The following is a 20462-nucleotide window of genomic DNA, read 5'->3' as shown; positions in this document are numbered from 1 at the left end:
AAACTGATCCAGTGTCGCAGAGATAATACATTTACGTACAAGTTATTGTAAATTGTTTTCATCCTCTATTTAGCTAATCGTAATACTAAAGGTAATAAAATATGAAAATTCTGACGATTTATCTACCGTACTATATAATATGAAAGTATTTCGTACTTTAATTTATGCCATGAGAATGAATAATGAAAAGAAAAGAAAAGCTAAGAAAAACAAAAAAAAAAAAAAATAACGGATAAGAGAGTGTAGCAACGTACTACTGAATAATTAAAACAAAAAGAAAAGAATAGAAAAAATCTTCGTATTGTCGGCCTATTGTTAAAATACCAATTTACTAAGTGCGAAGTCGTCGCGTGAACATAAGGTGTTTCTTAAAAATATGTTTACTCATTTATGGGTTAGCTCAGTTATGAAAAAGCTTTTTGTTTGTTTTGTTTGTGCGTGCGTGTACGAGTGCGTGTGCGTGTGCGTGTGCGTGTGCGTGTGCGCGTGTGTTTGTCGTTTGGCGCGCGTACATTGCGGAATCGAGCGGAATACCATGACTACGATTTTGCCGATGCGGAAGTTGTGTTTATTAGAGCCAATATACCTGAACACTTGAGTCCCTGATGCGCGATGCCGTGAAGCATCGAGCCGCAGTGGTCGCAGAAGGTCGGCGTCAGGAACGAGAAAACTTCCCATTTGTGTGGCACGTTCACGGCCTGGGAACAGCAAAGACCTCGTCACACGGGGACGCTTTTCTTTGTCGTGCGTCTCGATGAAGATGTTATTATTTATCGTTGTATGTAAACATACAAATACTCTTATCTTAGCTGATATGCATGATACTTGTGGGTATGTTAAATAAGTATCCCAAGGATTGAAAAAAAAAGCTCAAGAGTAAAAAAAAAAGCTCTTCATGGCTTTTCCTCTAATAGAGTGTACTGTGTATTTAAGGATAACTATAGATTTTGCTATCATGATTGTCAATCCTTACCTTCGAGGCTACCGATGTTTGAGATCCAGGTAGTGTGGTGATATTTATGCATTATACGTTTTCTGGATTATGCATTGGATCTAGCCAACTCTGTATGGTTTAATAATTTTTCAAGAATTTAAAAGGATAAGTATCGTGTGGCATGTAAAAATGTTCACAAATATCCTTTGCATATTAAATAAATTTTTGAAAAGGATTTTCAAGGCATAAACGTAACCATATTATTAACATTTAAATTTTAAATATAAAATTAAAATCTACGCATAAAAATATAAATTGTTATTGATATAATTTTCAACAACTTATTATATGATGTCTATTACATTTAGTGGTAATTAATATATGTAAAATATTTTCGAGACTCAGTCTGGAATAACAATTTTCATAAATTTTCCCCATCATTTTAACATATTATATTTATCGTTATAACGTACTTATTAAATGATAATTGCGTCTGTGTTTTAAACAAAAAATATAAAATAATTGAACGAGTACGATTTTCAAATACAATATACGTCTACTCATTTTTAAAATACCGTCTGTGAAATTTTTATTTTTATATAAATTATACTCTTGCCATTATAATCATACTGCCAACTTTAAATGGAAACATCACATCACCAAGTATAAAGATAATATTTTAATCGAACCTATTATTATTATTAATATATATTAATATATTAATATATTTTGAAAGAATTTTTTTTTCATCAGCTTGAAAATGTAATTTTTGTATTTACGAATGTGCATAAAATACACAGAATGTATATTATTTCTTACATAGGGATATTTTTAACTTTTCTTTATCAAGTTTATCAATTTCTTTTTGTTTGTTTTTTGTTTTTTTTTTGTTTTTATTTATGGAAGCAGGGAAAATACCTTTTACAAAAATCTCTAATTTCGAAGTTGCGTTGTCATTAGTAGCTGATAATTTTATAAATCATATTTTTCTAAAGAATCGTGTTTGAAAATATTGTTGCCTAAATACGATATGTGTTTATACAATAAGTGTATGTGTATATACAATATTTTATTCGTATACATGTATACCCATAATATTGTGTATAATTTAATCTGTAACTTTGTTCGCAATGTTCAACTAATAAATAGGAAGATTTCAATGTGTTGCCATATTGGCAAAGTGTTTACTCAGTACAAATAGGTTTGAAATTTTTATTATTGTGAGATAGAGGCAAATATGCCTGTAGAGACCGAAATTTAATACTAAATTTGTGTCAGCGTCTACTAACATTTCCGGTCAAACGTATTTTTCAGCCTCTCTAGTGTGTTATTCTTGTTGAAATCGATCAGCTTGCGCGGATATCTATATTGACTGCTGATTTTCCAAGTCCGAATTAACCAGTAAATAAACAAGCCAAAAAGAGAAATGGTGCGTGCGATTGTATAGATGAGAGAGAGAGAGAGAGAGCAAGAGTGAGAATTTTGTGTGCGCGCGCGCGCGCGCGCGCGTGTGTGTGTGTCTGTGTGTGCGTGTGCGTGTGCGTGTGTGTGTGAAAGAGGGGCGAGGGAAGGATGAGATACGTCGACAAAATTCCGTTGGTCCTACGGGCAGATGATTGTTTGTCCAGATATCATGATTAAATCGACACAAGTTTTAACGAAGGATGCGAATGTATGGGAATATAGAATCAGGGAGGTGAGTGGGTAGTGATATCGAAAAACGATTGATAACTCGATTGCGGATAATTGAATGGCTTGTTATAGTTCTCATTATTATATTGCTATTAGCGACAGATAAATTTTAGGAATCCTGCAAGATACTTGACTACTTGATTTTATTTATTTTTTAGGGTTACTGATGCCAAGTAATTCGATCCATCCACCAAAAGCTATCAATTCCGTAAAAATTATTTATTGAATATCGGTAATTGAATATTCGATAAGTAATTATATGTGCGTGCATTTTGTGTTACTTCACAAGTTAATTGAATGAAAATGCATTTTCATTAATAAGTAATATTGTTATTGAATTATAATTACCTACTTTGACTTTCCATTAAATATAATTTACAACGTTATAACAAATAGTTCATTTGTATATCATAATTTATTGAAAAATTCAAATCAATTTTATATTGATGTGTTGAAATTTTTAATATAGATTTTAAAAAATCTATAATTTATCATTCGCATCGTTTAAATTTTATTGACATTGTGCAATTATTATTTAAAATATGACAGAGGCCAATTAAAGTCTAATACTGTAAAAACTGCGTAATTCATCTTATTTCGTCGAATGTATAAATTGAAATCTTCATTGCAGTTAATATTATATATACTTTATATAAGCTTTTTTCTACGCAATTTTTTTATTCTAATGAATTCTGACATAAAAATCAGCTGTTGTTTGTAATCCATGTATTATGTGTACATAATTATTATTTAGCGTAGTTGAATTTATTTGCAAAATCTCATTTTATACTTCATATATATATATATATATATATATATATTTTTTTTTTTTCGTGTAATTAATATGTGTAAAAAAATATTTTTTAATAATATAAGTATAATTATCATGAAATACCTTATACTAGAAATCGATAAACGTTCTTCCTTGGAACTCACCATAGTTTACCGGCTATTTCTATCACTCTCTTGTTCTTTATGATAATTTAATTTAGAATTTTAAATAAATCAAATATATATATATATATATTACGCAAAAAGATTTTTCGTCTTTATGTTTCGACTTATTATTTTCTAGCATCTCATCAATTTAGAAGAAAAATTGATTTCCGCGATATTTTTCTACTTTTCTTAATAAATATATTAAAAAAAATAATAATAAAATAACAGAAAAATTAGATGTCATTGAAAAAAATTCAAAGATAATAAATGAATAAAAAATACTATCAATCAACAACAACTATGTAATAAATATCAGGATGTCAAGCTTATGGAATCTTCTTCTGACTGTCGTGGAGCTGTCAAGCTCTTTTCATGTCATAAATTACGTTATAAATCTTCATAAAAGCTTATTCGATTCTTATACTATCATAGTTGAAAAATTTCTAATATTTCTAATAATTTTACTACAAATGTTATCGATACTTAAGACTTACTTTAAGATCTCTAAAATCTGCTATTTCATTTTCTTACTGTAGATAAAGAAATATTTATTGAGAAAATTTTCTTCCACGCATATACATATTTAGAAATTCTCTAATTTTTAATGCTTACATCAGTAATAAATATTAAACAAATAGTAATGTTTTATAATTAAACCATATTCTTTGAATATTCAAAATATGTAATCAATGCGTTTCGATATAAATTATTAAGTATATTTTTCATAAATACTTTTAATATAAAAGTAATTTCACGATATTATTTATACAAAATTTTTAATTCACACCCGTGCGAACTAATAATTTTATAAAAAATATTATTTGCTTAGTTTTGGAGATTTTAAAATGTATTTCAATCAAGTTACTACATATTAAATGATTTAAAAGAACAAATAAAACTACAACCATAAATATTAATAAATTATTGTTGATATACGATTGTATATGCCAAAGTATATTGTTATATATATATATATATATATATATATATATATATATATATAAATATATGTAATTGGAAATTGTATAACAGAATTTTATTAAGTGATTATAAATAATTATCTTCTCTTTCTAATTATATTTTCAAAATCATGAATTTTTTGTTTTTCTAATAGTAACTAAAGACTGATTAAACGCAATTTATATAATAATTTAAAAATACATATTTACATATATAAATGCATATAAATTAATTAATTAAAATCTTTAATTAATTCGATATTTATTAACTTTCATACTGAAATATTAATATTAATAAAATTATTATAAATATATATAAAGCTGTAATTGAGGGTCAATGTTTTTTATTACTTTAAATGTATTTGAGATAATATAATTTCATGATAGAACATATAATACGAGAATTATAACCGACAAGTATATTATATAATATTTACGTTGTATTTAAATAATAATTTCTAAAAATAAAAATGCAGTTAATTTTACAAGTTAGATTTTTAATTCGTGTGATTACATATAGATAAATCTAGACGGATATTTTTATTATGTTAAACTAAAAATTACATAATCTATTAATATATTACTTTTCATTAGATATTATTCCATCATTTACAATATATGATTATATTTCATTTTCATACGCTAAGCAAAGGTGAAGCTGTATTGCACCAAAGACTTTTAATTTATTTATATTTTTTCATCTCGTATATGCACATATAAGTAAATCTTTATATTTAAAAATGATTTTTTCTTAAGAAAGATAAGAAAGATTAATATTGTTGATTAACATTGTGCGAACGAGTCGTGCGTCACGGGTAACAATTAGAGAGTTTACTGTATTAGAAAGTACTTTATCCTATTAAAATTAGGCAACTATTTCTTAAAACTGCATATATCTAAAGTATATGAATGAATCGTCGATTGGAGCATTATAAATTATTATTCGATAGTTACTTTATTTGTCCTCATGGTTATCGAGTAAGTAAATACTCTCTATGTTTAAGGAGTAAATATTGCTTTTGTGATTAATAAGTTCCGTAGATCAAGGGCACATGTAGAGATACAATTAAGTTCAAGGTTACTTAATTCCATAATTTACCCTTTAAGGACATAACGGCTTACTAGAGGCTTTCGCTCTTATGAATTTGCATTTTTTCTAATTATTTTACAAGGATGTTATAAATATAGATTTAATGTTAATATATTAATTGTGGTATAAGTTCCAATTAATTACTTATGGCACGCATATATTATTGATATTTATAATTGACATTTTAAATACATATTTATACAGTATATTATAAGACTGTATGTAATGAATTAGACAAATTACTTTTATTTTTATAGATTTTACGATTATAAATTATAATTATTATTTAATCATTGAAAATCAACTTTAATTCACGCAATAAAATATTGAATAAATTATGCCTATCAATTTCTGTGTAATTTCATAGCAATGAAAAATTAATATAACGTTAAATGTACATCACAATTTCTATGAAAAATATACGCATTAATTATGTAAACAGCAATACAATTTCATTATCTTCTATTTACTTGTAAAATCAAGTATATAATTCTTATTTTGTAAATTACATCGATTTAAATCCGAAGAATTCATCAAACGTTAAGTTGAAATAAAACAATTCGTATTATAAGCTGTAAAGTAAGAATTTTTTAAAAATAAAATATTATTTTAAATTAATTTCAATATTAACTATTAAAATCGAATTTACGAATATATACTCTGTCTCTACATTTAATAAGTATGTTCGCATTTATTGACGCATAATACTAATGTGTATAAAATTACATCTTGAACTTTTCTTATAGTTTTATAATAGTTATTTCAAGTGTAGTTGTGTTATTTTGATTATAATCGATATAATCATTCTTTTCACTTTGAAAAAGATTAAAGAAGTATGATTATCTTGAAAGAATAAAGAAGACAGTGATAAATTTATACTTTCAATTTTTTTGAAAACATACCGCAACACCCTTTCACATGAAAAGAGTTCATCAGTTCCAGTATGTTTACGTGTCACTTCATCATTTTGAATACACTTTTTCAAGAAGCTAAGATCAACAAAACTAAGCTAGGGGACTATCGTATGTGTTTTAATTAAAATGATGAGAATATAAAAAACATACTAAATATCATCACCGGTTTGTTGGTGAATTTCAGCCTCTTTACTTATCTTTACTGGCACATATTTTATATTACTCAGTGTCCCCTTTGCATTTAGAATTAAAAATTTCTTTCAAATTTCTTTATATCTAAAATAGATCCCTTAAAAGTTATCATTACTTCAGCATTACCGGGACAATTTCGACAATAGGAGATTAAATGACTGGACGGTGGCAATTGTCCATTCACATTAAGAAACATTAAGACATTTTATATTTAAAATTAATAAAATTAATGTTAATAAATAATAATGTGAGTTTGCGTTTTTAGATAATTGATGAATTATCAAGTAATGAACGATTATTATATTAAAATTTATTTTACTCCAATAGCACAGTTAGAATCAGAATTTTAAATATTTGCAATTGCAAATAGTATAAAATTAATAAAGCAACGTTAAGCATTAATGTCGTTGTATGTATTTGAATAATTTTCAAATAGATGTAAATAACTCTGATAAATGCATGTACGTTATTCGCGCCTGACAATATCAAATTATTTTCTACTTAAAAACTCAGAATTACAAATTAATCTTCTTCAAAATAAGTTAATATCATTTCTATTCATTTAATATATTGAGTCTATTATTATTATCTACAGATATAATTCACTTACTATTAAATTTTAACAATTAAGAATATAAAAAATTTTAATTGACATTATGAAATGTATTTAAGGACTTTATTTTATCCTATTATATTGTGAATTTAATATTAAATATATATATATATATAATTACAAGTTATAGTGTAAAATATTTTAAAACCAGTACTATTATAAATCATTAAAATTACATTTCCTCTATCAAACATAAATAGAGTATAATTACATGTTACACGAAATTATAAAGTCTATTTATTTATGTACAAAAAATTTAAAATAACAAAATGAATATATCAATAATCAATGAAAATCGATTTTTAACATATTGAGATAGTTGAGTGATTTGTCATGCGATCAAATTATCTAGAAATTAAACTTTTTTTTTTTACACTATATGTTACAAACGATAGTCACTTGTCACTTTGACAAAAAAAGCTCTGTATTAAAAATTCAAAATGACCAATTCACCTAAATTCTTCCTTAAAACAATAAACTCAAATAACAGAGTATCCACTAAAACTACTACTATTCTTAATAGGTTTTCATAAGATTCCCGAAAGTGGGTTTATTGTGCGAGAGAATTGTTCACGATTAAAGAGGAGCTTCCTAAAAGTAAAAGCATTGTTCAGAAATAAAGAACAGATAAAGAAAGATAGGAGATGAGAAACGGAAAAAAAAGAACGATAAGGGAGCAAAGTAGCTCTTAGCTTAAAAATGTTTCCTCTCTCCCCCTCACGATCTCGCTCTCGCTCTCTCACCCTCTCTCACTCTAGCTACGCAGGTATCCGTATATTTATATATTCATTTAACTTTTTATTTCCTGAATGTACTCTCGGAAAATGGATAATCAATTTAATAAGAGAAGTTATAGAGAATCGTAAGCCACTTTCAATGAGTAATATTTGATGTGCTCTGCACAGTGTAAGAAAATTAATGGAAAAACTAATTATTTAGTGAACTATATATAGTAGGTAGAATTTTTCATGGATTAATACAATTTTGCTATTCTCGATGCTTCTTGAATAATATAGTGCATTTATTTCAAGAATATTTATTCCATATAAAAAATTTGATTATAATATTATTATACTTTGTAAAGCTCTGGAACAAATGATCAACGAAAAATTAACTAACTTGTTGTAAAAAGATTTTAAATATATTATACATTACATATATTCTACAGATATATATTACCGAAATTTTATATATTATGGAAATATTAGAGATAATTAACAATTAATCGTAGATCAATAATCATGACTAATATTTTAAATATAACTTTTATGCTGCGATAATTACAAATATAATTAAAAATTATAATTAAAAATAATTTAATCATTAGATTTTACGATATGATAACAGAAGATTTATAATAAAATATGTTATTGTAAATAGTTTGCAATGAATTCGATATATTATTTTTCTTCCGATATACTAAACATAATATGTTAATTCTGATGATTTTTTACCCCATTAATATTTTATCTCACAAATGAATTCTATAGATATCGATATCTACAAATTAACTAAGATTTATTATTATAGTTTACAATTTTATTAAAATAAAATTCTAATTGATCGTAATTAAGAGTAAGAAAATTTTAAATAAAAACGAATTTATGAAGTTAAATATGAAGTAAAACTAATGCTTGAGAAGTATTTAATCAGAATTTTTATAATAAAGGTCTAAATTTTAATAAATAAAATTCATAAAAGTAAATAAATATTAAAATATACCAACAACAATCGATGATAACTTTATATGTAAAAATGTTGCTTATGATAAAACTACAACCTACCAAAATAGTATTTTAATTTAAAATTTTTCTACAACTAAGTGACTTGATATATTATTTTTATTAAATTTTATATTTATTGATAATAATATTTTTAAACGTAAATTTAAATTCATTCATTTAATTAAATCCACATAGAAATTGCGTATAAATTAAATAGCGAATATCACTTGAGAATTTTGATTTATAAAAATGCATTTTTAGCCATAAATTTTTGAGCTTACAACTATAGTGGACTATTAGATATTTCTCTCAATTTGGTGAAATAATTGAAATTATTCAATTATTGACAATTAGTTATGAGAGCATATTGTCGATAAAAATCGTGGTAATGAAAGAAGGTATAAAAAATGAAAAGAGTGAGGATAAAGCAGAATGGCAAATAGATCAATAAAATTACAAATATACTATTTTCGCCTTGAAAACGATATAGAGAAAGAATAAGGAAGCAACGTATCCTGATGAAGTGATTAAATAGCGATTACTCTGTTTATTCGATTATTATGGAATCAAATCTTGGAGTTAATGGAAGGCAAAATTTGAACGAAAAATTGATAGATCCGAGTAATCAGAAATATCGAGACAAATCGATCCCGATTTCTCTTTCCATTTCGTAATTAGTAAGACTAACACGAAAGAATAATAGCAATTTATGGCGTGTCAGACATTAACGGATTTTTCATGAATCGATATGTTTTTAATTTACCGTCCACATGCGGTTCGGTGTTTCACGTCTATCGAATTATAAATTTTTTTTTTTTTTTTTTTTTTTTTTTTTTTTTTGTCTTTCTGCTTATTTTAGGTAAAATATTAGATTGAGCAAATATTCATATTATGAATGGAAAGTGATATAATATATTATTGTTATTATTACATTGTTTGTGCACTACAGTTTTCGTGAGTCACTTATTATGTGCTTAAATTACTCTTATGTATTTAAATTCAAAATACGATTAATTTTATATGCATATTAAAAGTGCTGTAACATATCTAAATAGAATTGAGGCTTATAGAAATATCGATACAATACATAAAATATCATAAAAATAAATGTGAACACTCGCTAAAGATATTAACGGTGAAATTTGATTGTATAAAGTGTTTGTAACATTTACATAATGATATTCGTATTAAAATGCGTAATGTTAAATTTTAATAGACAAATATTAATACTGTTTTTAGAGAGGCAATCGTAAGTATAAAAAAAAAAAAATCACAAATGTGATTATATTTTATGTACCAAATCAATATAATACATTGTAAGAGAAAAAGATATTAAGAATGTTAGATAGAAGCAGATAAGAATTTAAGCAATTTACGATATGAATGAACAATAAACATTATTATATTATATACAGTTGTTAAAATATATATACATATAAAAGTTAAGTAATACCATATTAATACCATAATAGTAATGATAAATATGAGAAGGAGATACATCATAGATAAAGAAATAGTAAAACAAGAGAGATATACAAAAACATACACATTCAAGTTGTAGATATTAATAAAGGTATGTAACCTAAAATATTTGATTATTATTCAATTATCTATTCAGTCTTTTATGGAATTGGTATTCTAATTGAGTCGTATTAAAAATGATAATATGTATTAAATCCTTATTTATTATGGAAAAAGTATTGAGAATTTTTGAAAAATTTTATTTCTTCAAGCTTTTATAAGAAAAACTAATACAAATTATAAAATAGGAATATCTGTACGATATTTATGGAATTTCGTTTAGAATACAATAATTCGACATTTATTAGAGACAAATATTTATAAGATTTCGTTCAATATTCATAATAAATTATATGTACATAAAGAAAGTGTATAAATGTGGATATTTATAAACAAAAATGTACGACGATTATGAAACATATCACTCAAGGCTTTCGATATTTTACACGCAAAAGCACATATATACATGTATGTATACGCGTGTTTTTCTGTAAACCAATGCACGCATACGTATACAACATATAAAATAGGTCAAATAGAAAAAAAGAAAACATTTAGAATTTCAGAGAGGATATCAAAATATAAACAGGAAAATGGATGAAATAAAAATAGTGTAATAAAAGAATGTAATATGTAAAGACTTTTTATAAGATAGTAGCGAACTTTTGTAGCGAAAGAAAGAAAACCATTAAGCCAGCTATGGTGCTGTTTGCACAGATTTTTATGTATTAATTTTCTCAAGCCTAGGACAAAAGAGAGTAAAGAGACAAAAAAAAAAAATCATCGAAACTCTTATTACACGATCCTATGGTTTTCTTCGTTTATCTTTTACTTTAGTATGCGCTCCTCTTTCTTTCCATTTCAATCTTATATGTTGCATTCTTATAACAGTGTACTTTGCGTTCACTTTTACTTTTTTACTCTCTTCATTATCCACCTAGGATGGCAAAATTTTTCATTCTCAAATTAGAGAATTTAATGAACATAGCATAAGCAATATATTGCATTTTATGCTTATTATTTATTTATTTTTTTTTTTCACGTTTTCGCTTTATGCGTAAACTAGGAAGGAAATAAGATACTGTAAAAGGTTTAAATTGCAGACTACCGAGATACAAAAAAAATAATTATAATTTTTATAAAAATAATATTATTTATCATAATATAATAGAAATTAAAAATCATTAAGGAATTCGTAAAATTTTTCTTAATAAACAATAAAAAACAAAAAACAAGTTGATTAAAAGAATTTTCGAATTACGTTAGGTTGATTGTTGAGAATTTATTATTTTTATTTACAAGAATTACGAGACTACCGACTCATCACGTAAATTGTATTCGATTTATTAAATTAAGAATTAAAAGAAGTAATGTTTTGCTTACAAATTGTTATCTTACAAAATGTTCATGAAGTATCATCAAATGTAAAATTATCGATAAATTCTTTATAATTAATTGTCCTGTATAGATTTAATTTAAAATACAGATCCAGACATATAAATAAATATGGTAAAAAATTTTATATACGTCAAGATATAGTACGCTCACTGAAATTGTCAATACATGAATTAAATGTAATAAAAAAATTGGCTTACGCTTAGGTAGAAAATGGATAGATGTGATTATTGTGTCAGTTGTAGACGACATTCAAGAAAATTACTAGAATATTTGAAGACATGAAAGTGAAAGACGGAGAGAGAGAGAGAGAGAGAGAGATAGAGAGAGGGAGAGAGACGCAAAGAATGCATGAACATTAAGAAAGAAAAAAATGAAAGCGTACATATTGCACTTGCTCGGTTGTTCTTTGGTACGGCAAATCGATTATCGCCGTGAAGTACTCGATGAAGAACATTACATATGGGGGGGGGGGGGGGAATGAAGGGAAAATCGAAAGATTTGAAGGAGAAAAGTGCATATGCATATTGCATAAGTTTAGTCTGACTGAAGTGAGTTGTGAGAAAGGTCATGTAAGCAGATGAAAAGAAGAATAAAGCGATTTGTTTCGCGCGGGAATGAAAGTTAATTATAACTAAATTGAATAAAGTTTAAGAATAGAGACTTTTCAAAGTCCCAATTAAAATGTGCAATTGTATTGAATTGAAATATTCGTTATGAAAGATGCGAGAAATAATTTGAATTCATCGTGGATGTACGTAAGAAAGGTTTTTCATTGCTTTACGTAAGTAAATTAAGTGAGTGGGTAAAGTAAAAGTAACCATCTTATTAAACGAATATATATATATATATATATATATATATATATATTATACTAATGAAATAAAGGAAAAGGACGAAGCAGAATATGTATATATAAATAATGAAATAATTCATTTTATTTTGACAATATCTATTAATAATATTTATTGTGCTGTTTTAGACAATTACAAACAACTATGTTTTGGGTAATTTTAATAATAATAATCATTCGTTAATCTTTATTGATGACGCAACAGAATAAAATTATTATTTTACGCGTTTCGCGATTAAAAAGCTTCCGAGCGTCTTATTCTTTCTTTTTCCACATGGTGTTATTAAACGGAGAGAAGATAAAGCGTATAGAATCGTGTTGCCGAATTGAGGGGAAAGTTTTGAGAATAGGAATAAACGAGTTTAAGGACGAAACGGGGTTGAAAATTAAAGCCACATACATAACACCATTCGAGAACATAGTCCACACCATACAGAGAATATTCATGTAATTTGCAATGTACAATCGTATTGTTTGATAGGAATGGGTGTTGTACCTTGGCACTTCATGCCCTGGTGGATGATACCGTAGAGCAGGCTACCGCAATGGTCGCAGAAGGTCGGGCTGTTGTACGTTTGTACCTTGAATTGATGTTTAGTCCGCGTGTCCTGTGTTTAGCCTTACTGTTATCCCATATCTTGCATCTCTGACCTTGTGTACTGGAGAGATTGAGTTGCGAGCAAAATTAAAATACTTTTACATAAAAGTAATTGTAGAAGGGGGGGGGGGGGGGGGTGGGGGGGGGGGGGGGGGGGAGGAGGGGAGGGGGGTATAGGTGTGAGAAAAATGCACGATGAGTGAAACGAGTGCGGTACGAGCGATAAGGGACGAAGGGGAGTCGGTGACGTTCCATCTCTTTTCAGCGGCAAACGCCCTGATCACGCAATCGCCGGCAAGCTAAGTTATTCTCACTGCCGGTTACTCGATTTACTTTTAAAATGAACATGTGTTATGGGATATCCAACGGCTATTGTAATTCACGATTGTTTGGGTTTTCATTTTTGATCCAAGGTTTTCGTGCTCGCGATATCGATTTTTTATTATTGAGAATGTGTAGCTCCCGGTGATGAATTTCTTTAACGATTAGTATTAAATTCTGCTGGACGTGGTAAATTTCTCAGTTTTTCATGACGTACATTTTACTTTCATTAAGCACGAAACATTCGTTTGCCTTTTCATTTGTATGTTCTTTCCTTTGCTTTTAATCGGACTTGTTTATCAGAATTTTATGTCACACTCGTGCAAATTTATTATTAGCAGGGCTGAAGCTCTCGACAACCTCTAATCGGACGTATATGTAAACATATATAAATAATAACTTAAAGGTGAATAAAATTTGATATAAATTATTTGTTTGGTATAGATTAAAGCAAAAAGTACAAGTGAAAATAGTAGTAATTGATAGAGTCTAATTCTCATTATTAGCGTAGATATACAATTATGAGATGACAATTCTAATTATCGCATTATTCATTTAAATTTTCGAGCGAATTAATATATGTGTGCGTGCGTGCGCGCGCGCGCGCGCGCGTGTGTGTGTATATATATATTAATTTTGCGGAGATTGAAATTATATATAACTTTGATGCTCAGATTCTGGGATGATTAATAAAACGGATGATTAAAAAATGATTGAGATTTTTTAATAAGTGTCCTCGTGTTTTTCTGCGTGCGTTCGTATGCGCGCGCGTAATCGGAAAATGAGAATTCTTGGACGATTGCGCGCATCGACAAATCAGTTGTAATTGCACGAAACGAGCGAGAAGCTTATCGCAGTACTTGAATTAAGATTCTCCGTGAACTTTTCATAAAACTACGACGTACATAAATCATTTCGCATGCTTTCTTCTTACGGAGCATTAGCGACACACTCATACAACAAATCCATTGAATAAATAGCTTGAGCGACCTTCATTATACATATATGGATATGAATAAGGTAGGGCTGGCGAGAGGTTGGGTGGGGTTTCTCGGGGAAGGGTGTAAAGCTAAGAAGGATTAAAAGGTAAATTCAAAGGGGGAAAATAAGTGCAGCCTGAGAAATAAAGCTCGACCGACGCTAGTGGATGCGAAATTCGTTCTCCAAGTGCATGCTCACGCCATCGAGGAGGAAATAGGAAGGAGCGCGCGAGCGAGTTGAGCGCGAGAAGGACGGGGAACTTAAGGTCAAGGACGCGCGTGGGATAGGGTCAAGAGAGCAGAGACGGAGGCCGTGCGGAGGCCGGGATATTATACGCTGCGAGCTTAGCGCAGGTTTGTAATCAGGCCTCCTTCCCTTTTTACCTTTGTGCTCGGGGCGGACGCACGCGACGCCGTTCGCTCTTTTCTGAAATTGTCCTCCTGCCCCCCCCCCACCCGATCCTGCTAAACCTCCATCTCCTCCTCTTACCTCCTAGCTCCTACCACAATCCTACTCCGTCCCGACGCCTCTCCACAGACACACGCACACCTCCCCCCCCCCTCCCAGTTTAGGTCGGACGTTTTTTCTAAGGCCTAGTGCACGGCTGACGTCAGCCCTGGTCAATACGCCCCGACGCGGAAGCTGAGTGCACCCGCGGCGGACTTTTTCCGCCACGACAACACGTCGAGCCAATGCCAAGACCGAGGGGGTGCCTGCCTGACAATCGCCCCCTCTTCCCTCTCCCTTCACCGAGCTTGAAACATTATCACGATCTTTTTCTTCTGTGAGGCAACATTCGAGAGCTCGCTCGAATCCACTTTTTATCCTCGATCGATAAGCATCAAACGTACTCGCGTGCTCGGAAAACTGTCGATCCTCGATCGATTCTCTTCGCCGTTCAAATTTATATTTCTTCAATCTCTTCATTTGATATTTATTATTAGATTGCGAGTTATGTTGCTCAATGTTTAATGAGACGGTGATTCTCGACCCAAGTGATTTGACGAGATTTTCAAGCTGATATGTCAGTGAAATAAAATTTCATTGGCCTTGATAATCTATCTAATGGTATTAAACATCATCCATTAACGAAACCGTTGAATTTTCCGGTGTAACACAAAGTATTACGAATAGCGAGAATCAATTACATTAATTACATCTTAATTAGATTTGTTAAAACACTTGTCGTATCGTATTACTTCGATATGACATGAACTTTTTAAAAATTTTTCAAATAAAGTAGAACTATTTATTATCCAAAGATCGATTATTTTTAATTTTACGAGCTCTTTTGGATTTTACAGCTTTTACCATGCAAATGAGTTTAAGCGACATTTTCATAAATAATAGGCAAAAATAATACGAAAAATAAAACGATTACGAATTTTCTCAAAAATTTGTTAAATTTACGAGCGAAATACAAGAACTCGGATAAGCTTTACTCTTTATTGTACGAATAAAAGTTAAAGTTACGAATAAAATCTCCGTTACATTATACGAGTTGGTATTGGTCTTGCAGGTTTCGTGTAATGACCCATTTGCAAAAATCAGATCTCTATTTGCCTTGGGATAAAGAGACGAGTTTTCTTATGTAATGAGAAATAGTTAATTCATTTATTAAAACAGAGAATGTCATTTTTAATCTATGTAAGCATTTATAAATGATTAGTGACTGTAATAAGCGGCTTTAGTATATTCTATATGCATGTATTATAGAATTCAATTTTGTCGAATGTTCTAGCGGTAATTGATTGAATTTAAACGATACTTTTATCGATAAATGCAGAATTACTAATTTGAATAATTATTTTAGATTTCCAAGATAATATATTTTTTGCTCGTGCCTGATAATTGTTGAATCTAATTTATATCTTTCCTTTGAAGTCATAGATTTAATTTACTACGATAAGTATGTGAAGAGAGCACTTATACATATATTGTATATATACTTATAAATACAATTGTACTGTATTTTATAAGCGCGTAATTTCTGTAGTATTTTTAATTAAAATTTTTCAATTAATTGAATCATAAGCAGAATACTACTTAGATAAAATGAATTAATATAGATTTGTTATGTATATACATCGATATAACTTACGTGATATTCAATATTAATATTCGAATAAATTAACTTTGTTCTAAAAGTTAAATTAAATGTTTTGGTATTAATACATTGATAAATATGCAGAGGTGAAATATTAGAGAATAGAGTATATTAATAGATAAAAGAGCTACGAAGTTAAATGTAAAATTAATTTCGAATATAAAAAGATATTAAGTGTTAGTGTAAAGCATAATACAAACGTTTCCATTAATTAATTTTTAATAACTCAGTTTTACCAAGTGCAAAAGGTAATTCAGCGTTCGTAAAGTGTAAAAAAATCTTTGGCTTCCTAATGAAGTGCCTTTAACATGCTTATAATTCTTTTTCAATTCGTAAAAAAAAATTTCCGAGTTAATGCTAGAACCTCGATAATATGTAATATTCCAAATGCAAGTCTAATGAGACTATAAATAGCTAAAAGAAGAAAAAAAAATTACGTACTTATATTCATATTTAATATACTTATAATATACAATATGCAAATAAAATTTGTTCGAAATACATTTAATATATTATTATACATTATTAAACTGGAGATAATTCACGTAATTTGATCTATAATTGTGATTATTTATTTTCATTTATTTAACTTTTATCGAGCCATTGTATTTATACGTTATGTTAATAACAATATGTACGTCGTTTATATAAACTCGTTAAATCAAAATATAATAATATAATGGAATAAAAATCTCTCGTTGTCTATAATAAATTTGGTTGTTAAAATATCACATAAACAAAAAAAAAAACACTATCACAATTGATATTGTAGATGTAAGTGTTGAAATAATTTTCGTAAATAACGATTAAATTATCGGCTTTATTTCGGACAACCGGATGATCTGTGTTAATCGGTCATTAATCGTAAGAATATTAGGTGAAATAGACTTAAGCAGTAAATTGATGATGTGAAAATGTGTTTCTTGTTTGTGACCTGAGTGATATTTAATACCCGATCAGTCAGTTGATACTTGGCTTATCCACCTAAGTACTATATTACATTAGAGAAATCTTGTTTCATTAATTAAAGGACCTCAAAAACTTAAAATAAATTTAAATTAGATTAAAATAATAGATAAAAAATTAGATTAAAATAATAGATAAGAAAATAGATTAAAATAAAAACTCTCCTATTATTTCAATAATAAATACAATTTCACGTCTTTATACAATGGGCTTTACATTTCAAATTAAATATAACCAAACTGAAAGTAATTTTCAATTTTTAAATAATAATTTATATAAAACAAAACAAAAAATACAGTTTACAGTTATTAAATATTAACTACGTATATAACTATTAAAAAATAAAATTACCCGAGCGTTTATCAAGTAAGCAATGGAAACATTAATAATATCTGTTTTTAAATAATTAAAAATTGATATTGACAATTGAGCGAGAAGTTTCAAAGTTTTCTTCGCGCCTAATCAATCGTTAATGATAAAAACCATTGTAACGTAAAACAAATTAAAAGGCCGTTTGCTTATAAATTACAATTCACTTTATCGGTTATTGTATTGGGCATAAGGGATATTTCAGAAAAGAGCAACGATAAATTTTCAATTTGACGACATTATTGTTTATTATTTCAATAATAATCACCATTATTTCAATATTTTTAATTACCTTACATTATCATTAATTGCTATGATTATTTTTTCAATATTAAATTTGTAATTAAGGAAACAAGGTCGAAGCCTTTCCTAAATTGAAAATTAATAAATCACCAATATGGATTAAATTATTTACAAGCATTTATTAATGAATAAATCAATAACTGCTAAATAATAACTGCTATCTATACTTTCAAGCAATTACTAATATCGCAAACTTAAAAGATGAACCAAACATTATTTTAATAATCGATTATGATTTATACTTCGACATTACAAATTCAACATTTGAAAATAAAAGTTAAATATAAAGTGGAATTTAAGATTAGAAACTAAGGATAAAAACGTACGGAAAATTCATTTATTAAAAAGTAATTAACAGTTAAAATATTCAATGTAATTCACGAATAATAAAGGATTCATGTAGATTGAAGGAGGATGCAGTAAACGAGAAATGAAATATTTTCTAATTAAGGACATTGAAATGAAAATGAACACAACATTCAAAAATTTAACAGCACTCAAATTATCATTAGTTCACCTATAAAAGTAGATGCTCAGAGGCCATATCGTCGAACTTGTTTCATTACATTATCCCAAGTCAAATAATTTATTTAGAAAATTTCAAGATCATACTGGGCATATTTCATATACGCGTCACATACATAAATCATTCGAATTCATGAATAGTTCATTGTCAACAGCATTATGTCATATTTTTTGTCCACAATATAATTAAATATTGTAAAAACTAATAAAAATTTTCATAATAACTATACTTAGCAATATATATATATATATATATATATATACATTTTCAATTACTTAACAAATTATAGAATATATTTATTACAATTGTATGTATTGTGATAATGATTTTTAATTTAAAGAATTATTTAAGCAAGATTTTATTTATATTTGTGAAGCGTGTAAGAAATATGCAACTATAAATAGAAATTTAGTTTCAGAGGCTTAATTTTATTTAAAAAAAAAAAAATGATATAAGCTGATTCAATTACTTAATGAATAATATTTTATGATTTCTCTCTAAAATTCCATTTTTTTTTTTATTTTTTTATTTTTAATTAATATAATACAACTAATAGAAGGTGAATACAACTTAATTTGATTTTTCCATATCAGATATATTTAACTTATTAATTCCAATTATAAAGTGAAATACAAAAATACATACGCTTGATATAAAATGTCCATTAATATGTCGAAAATAATAAAAATTCATGAATTATATGGAAAAATTTGTGTTTAAATTTATGAAAAGAAGCTTATTTTTATTTTATATAAATAATGGCATTTAAATGCAAACCATTTATCATTTCAATGTGAATGTAGAGATTTCGTTGCATTTTCAATAAATAAGAAATTAAAGAAAAAAAGAAAATAAAAATTAATCAATATTATGATAAAATACAAATATATAATATATATGTACTAATGTTAAAAAATAGAATCATATTTTAACGCTTTTAAAAAATAAAGGCTATTGTTTTCATAATAGCATTTATATTGTTAACAATAATTAATTAACGAAATATTAAAATTTTTATATCAATTATCGTGTAATTTAAAATTAGTCTATGAGAGATCATTTCATTCATAAAAATTCATATTTAGCTTTGCTTTTAAAACGATCACAATATATTGATGCCAAATATTAATAATTAATCAATTAATATTATACATAGTAAATTATATTGTTGTAAGTAATTAAAAATATACGAAAATTTATCGTACTCATTAAATAACTTGTTGGCAAATACAATGAAAAGCACTTATTCACAATACATTTTTCAGAATTATAAGTAAATTATATTGGGTCAAACATGTTTGTATAATAATAAGTTACAATGGAAATACTTATCAAAAAAAAAAAAAAAAAAAAAAAAAAAAAAAAAAGTAATATCTCGATTGTTAGAAGAAAGAATTGGTATAGCGTATACAATCGAAAAATAAATAAATAAATAAATAACAGCGCTGTGGAAACAAAAAATTGA

General features: G+C 27.3%; 1 protein-coding gene across 4 annotated transcripts in view; it reads right to left on the bottom strand.

Moving 5' to 3' along the window:
* Pkc53E (Protein C kinase 53E) overlaps window positions 1-20462 on the bottom strand; it is a 102267-nt gene that overhangs the window by 16078 nt on the left and 65727 nt on the right. For 2 of the 4 annotated variants that reach the window (XM_011502934.1, XM_011502936.1), the window contains exon 5: window positions 13323-13434. In XM_011502934.1, coding sequence (XP_011501236.1) covers window positions 13323-13434 — 112 coding nt within the window. Of the gene's footprint in view, window positions 1-586; window positions 699-13322; window positions 13435-20462 lie in introns of all 4 variants that reach the window. The other 2 variants (XM_011502935.1, XM_011502938.1) reach the window with 1 other exon arrangement.

Source organism: Ceratosolen solmsi, unplaced genomic scaffold, assembly GCF_000503995.2.
Source record: "Ceratosolen solmsi marchali unplaced genomic scaffold, CerSol_1.0 scaffold61, whole genome shotgun sequence".
Classification (NCBI taxonomy): Eukaryota; Metazoa; Arthropoda; class Insecta; order Hymenoptera; family Agaonidae; genus Ceratosolen; species Ceratosolen solmsi.
Note: the sequence above shows the minus strand (reverse complement) of the source record. Positions and strands in the feature narration are given on the sequence as shown.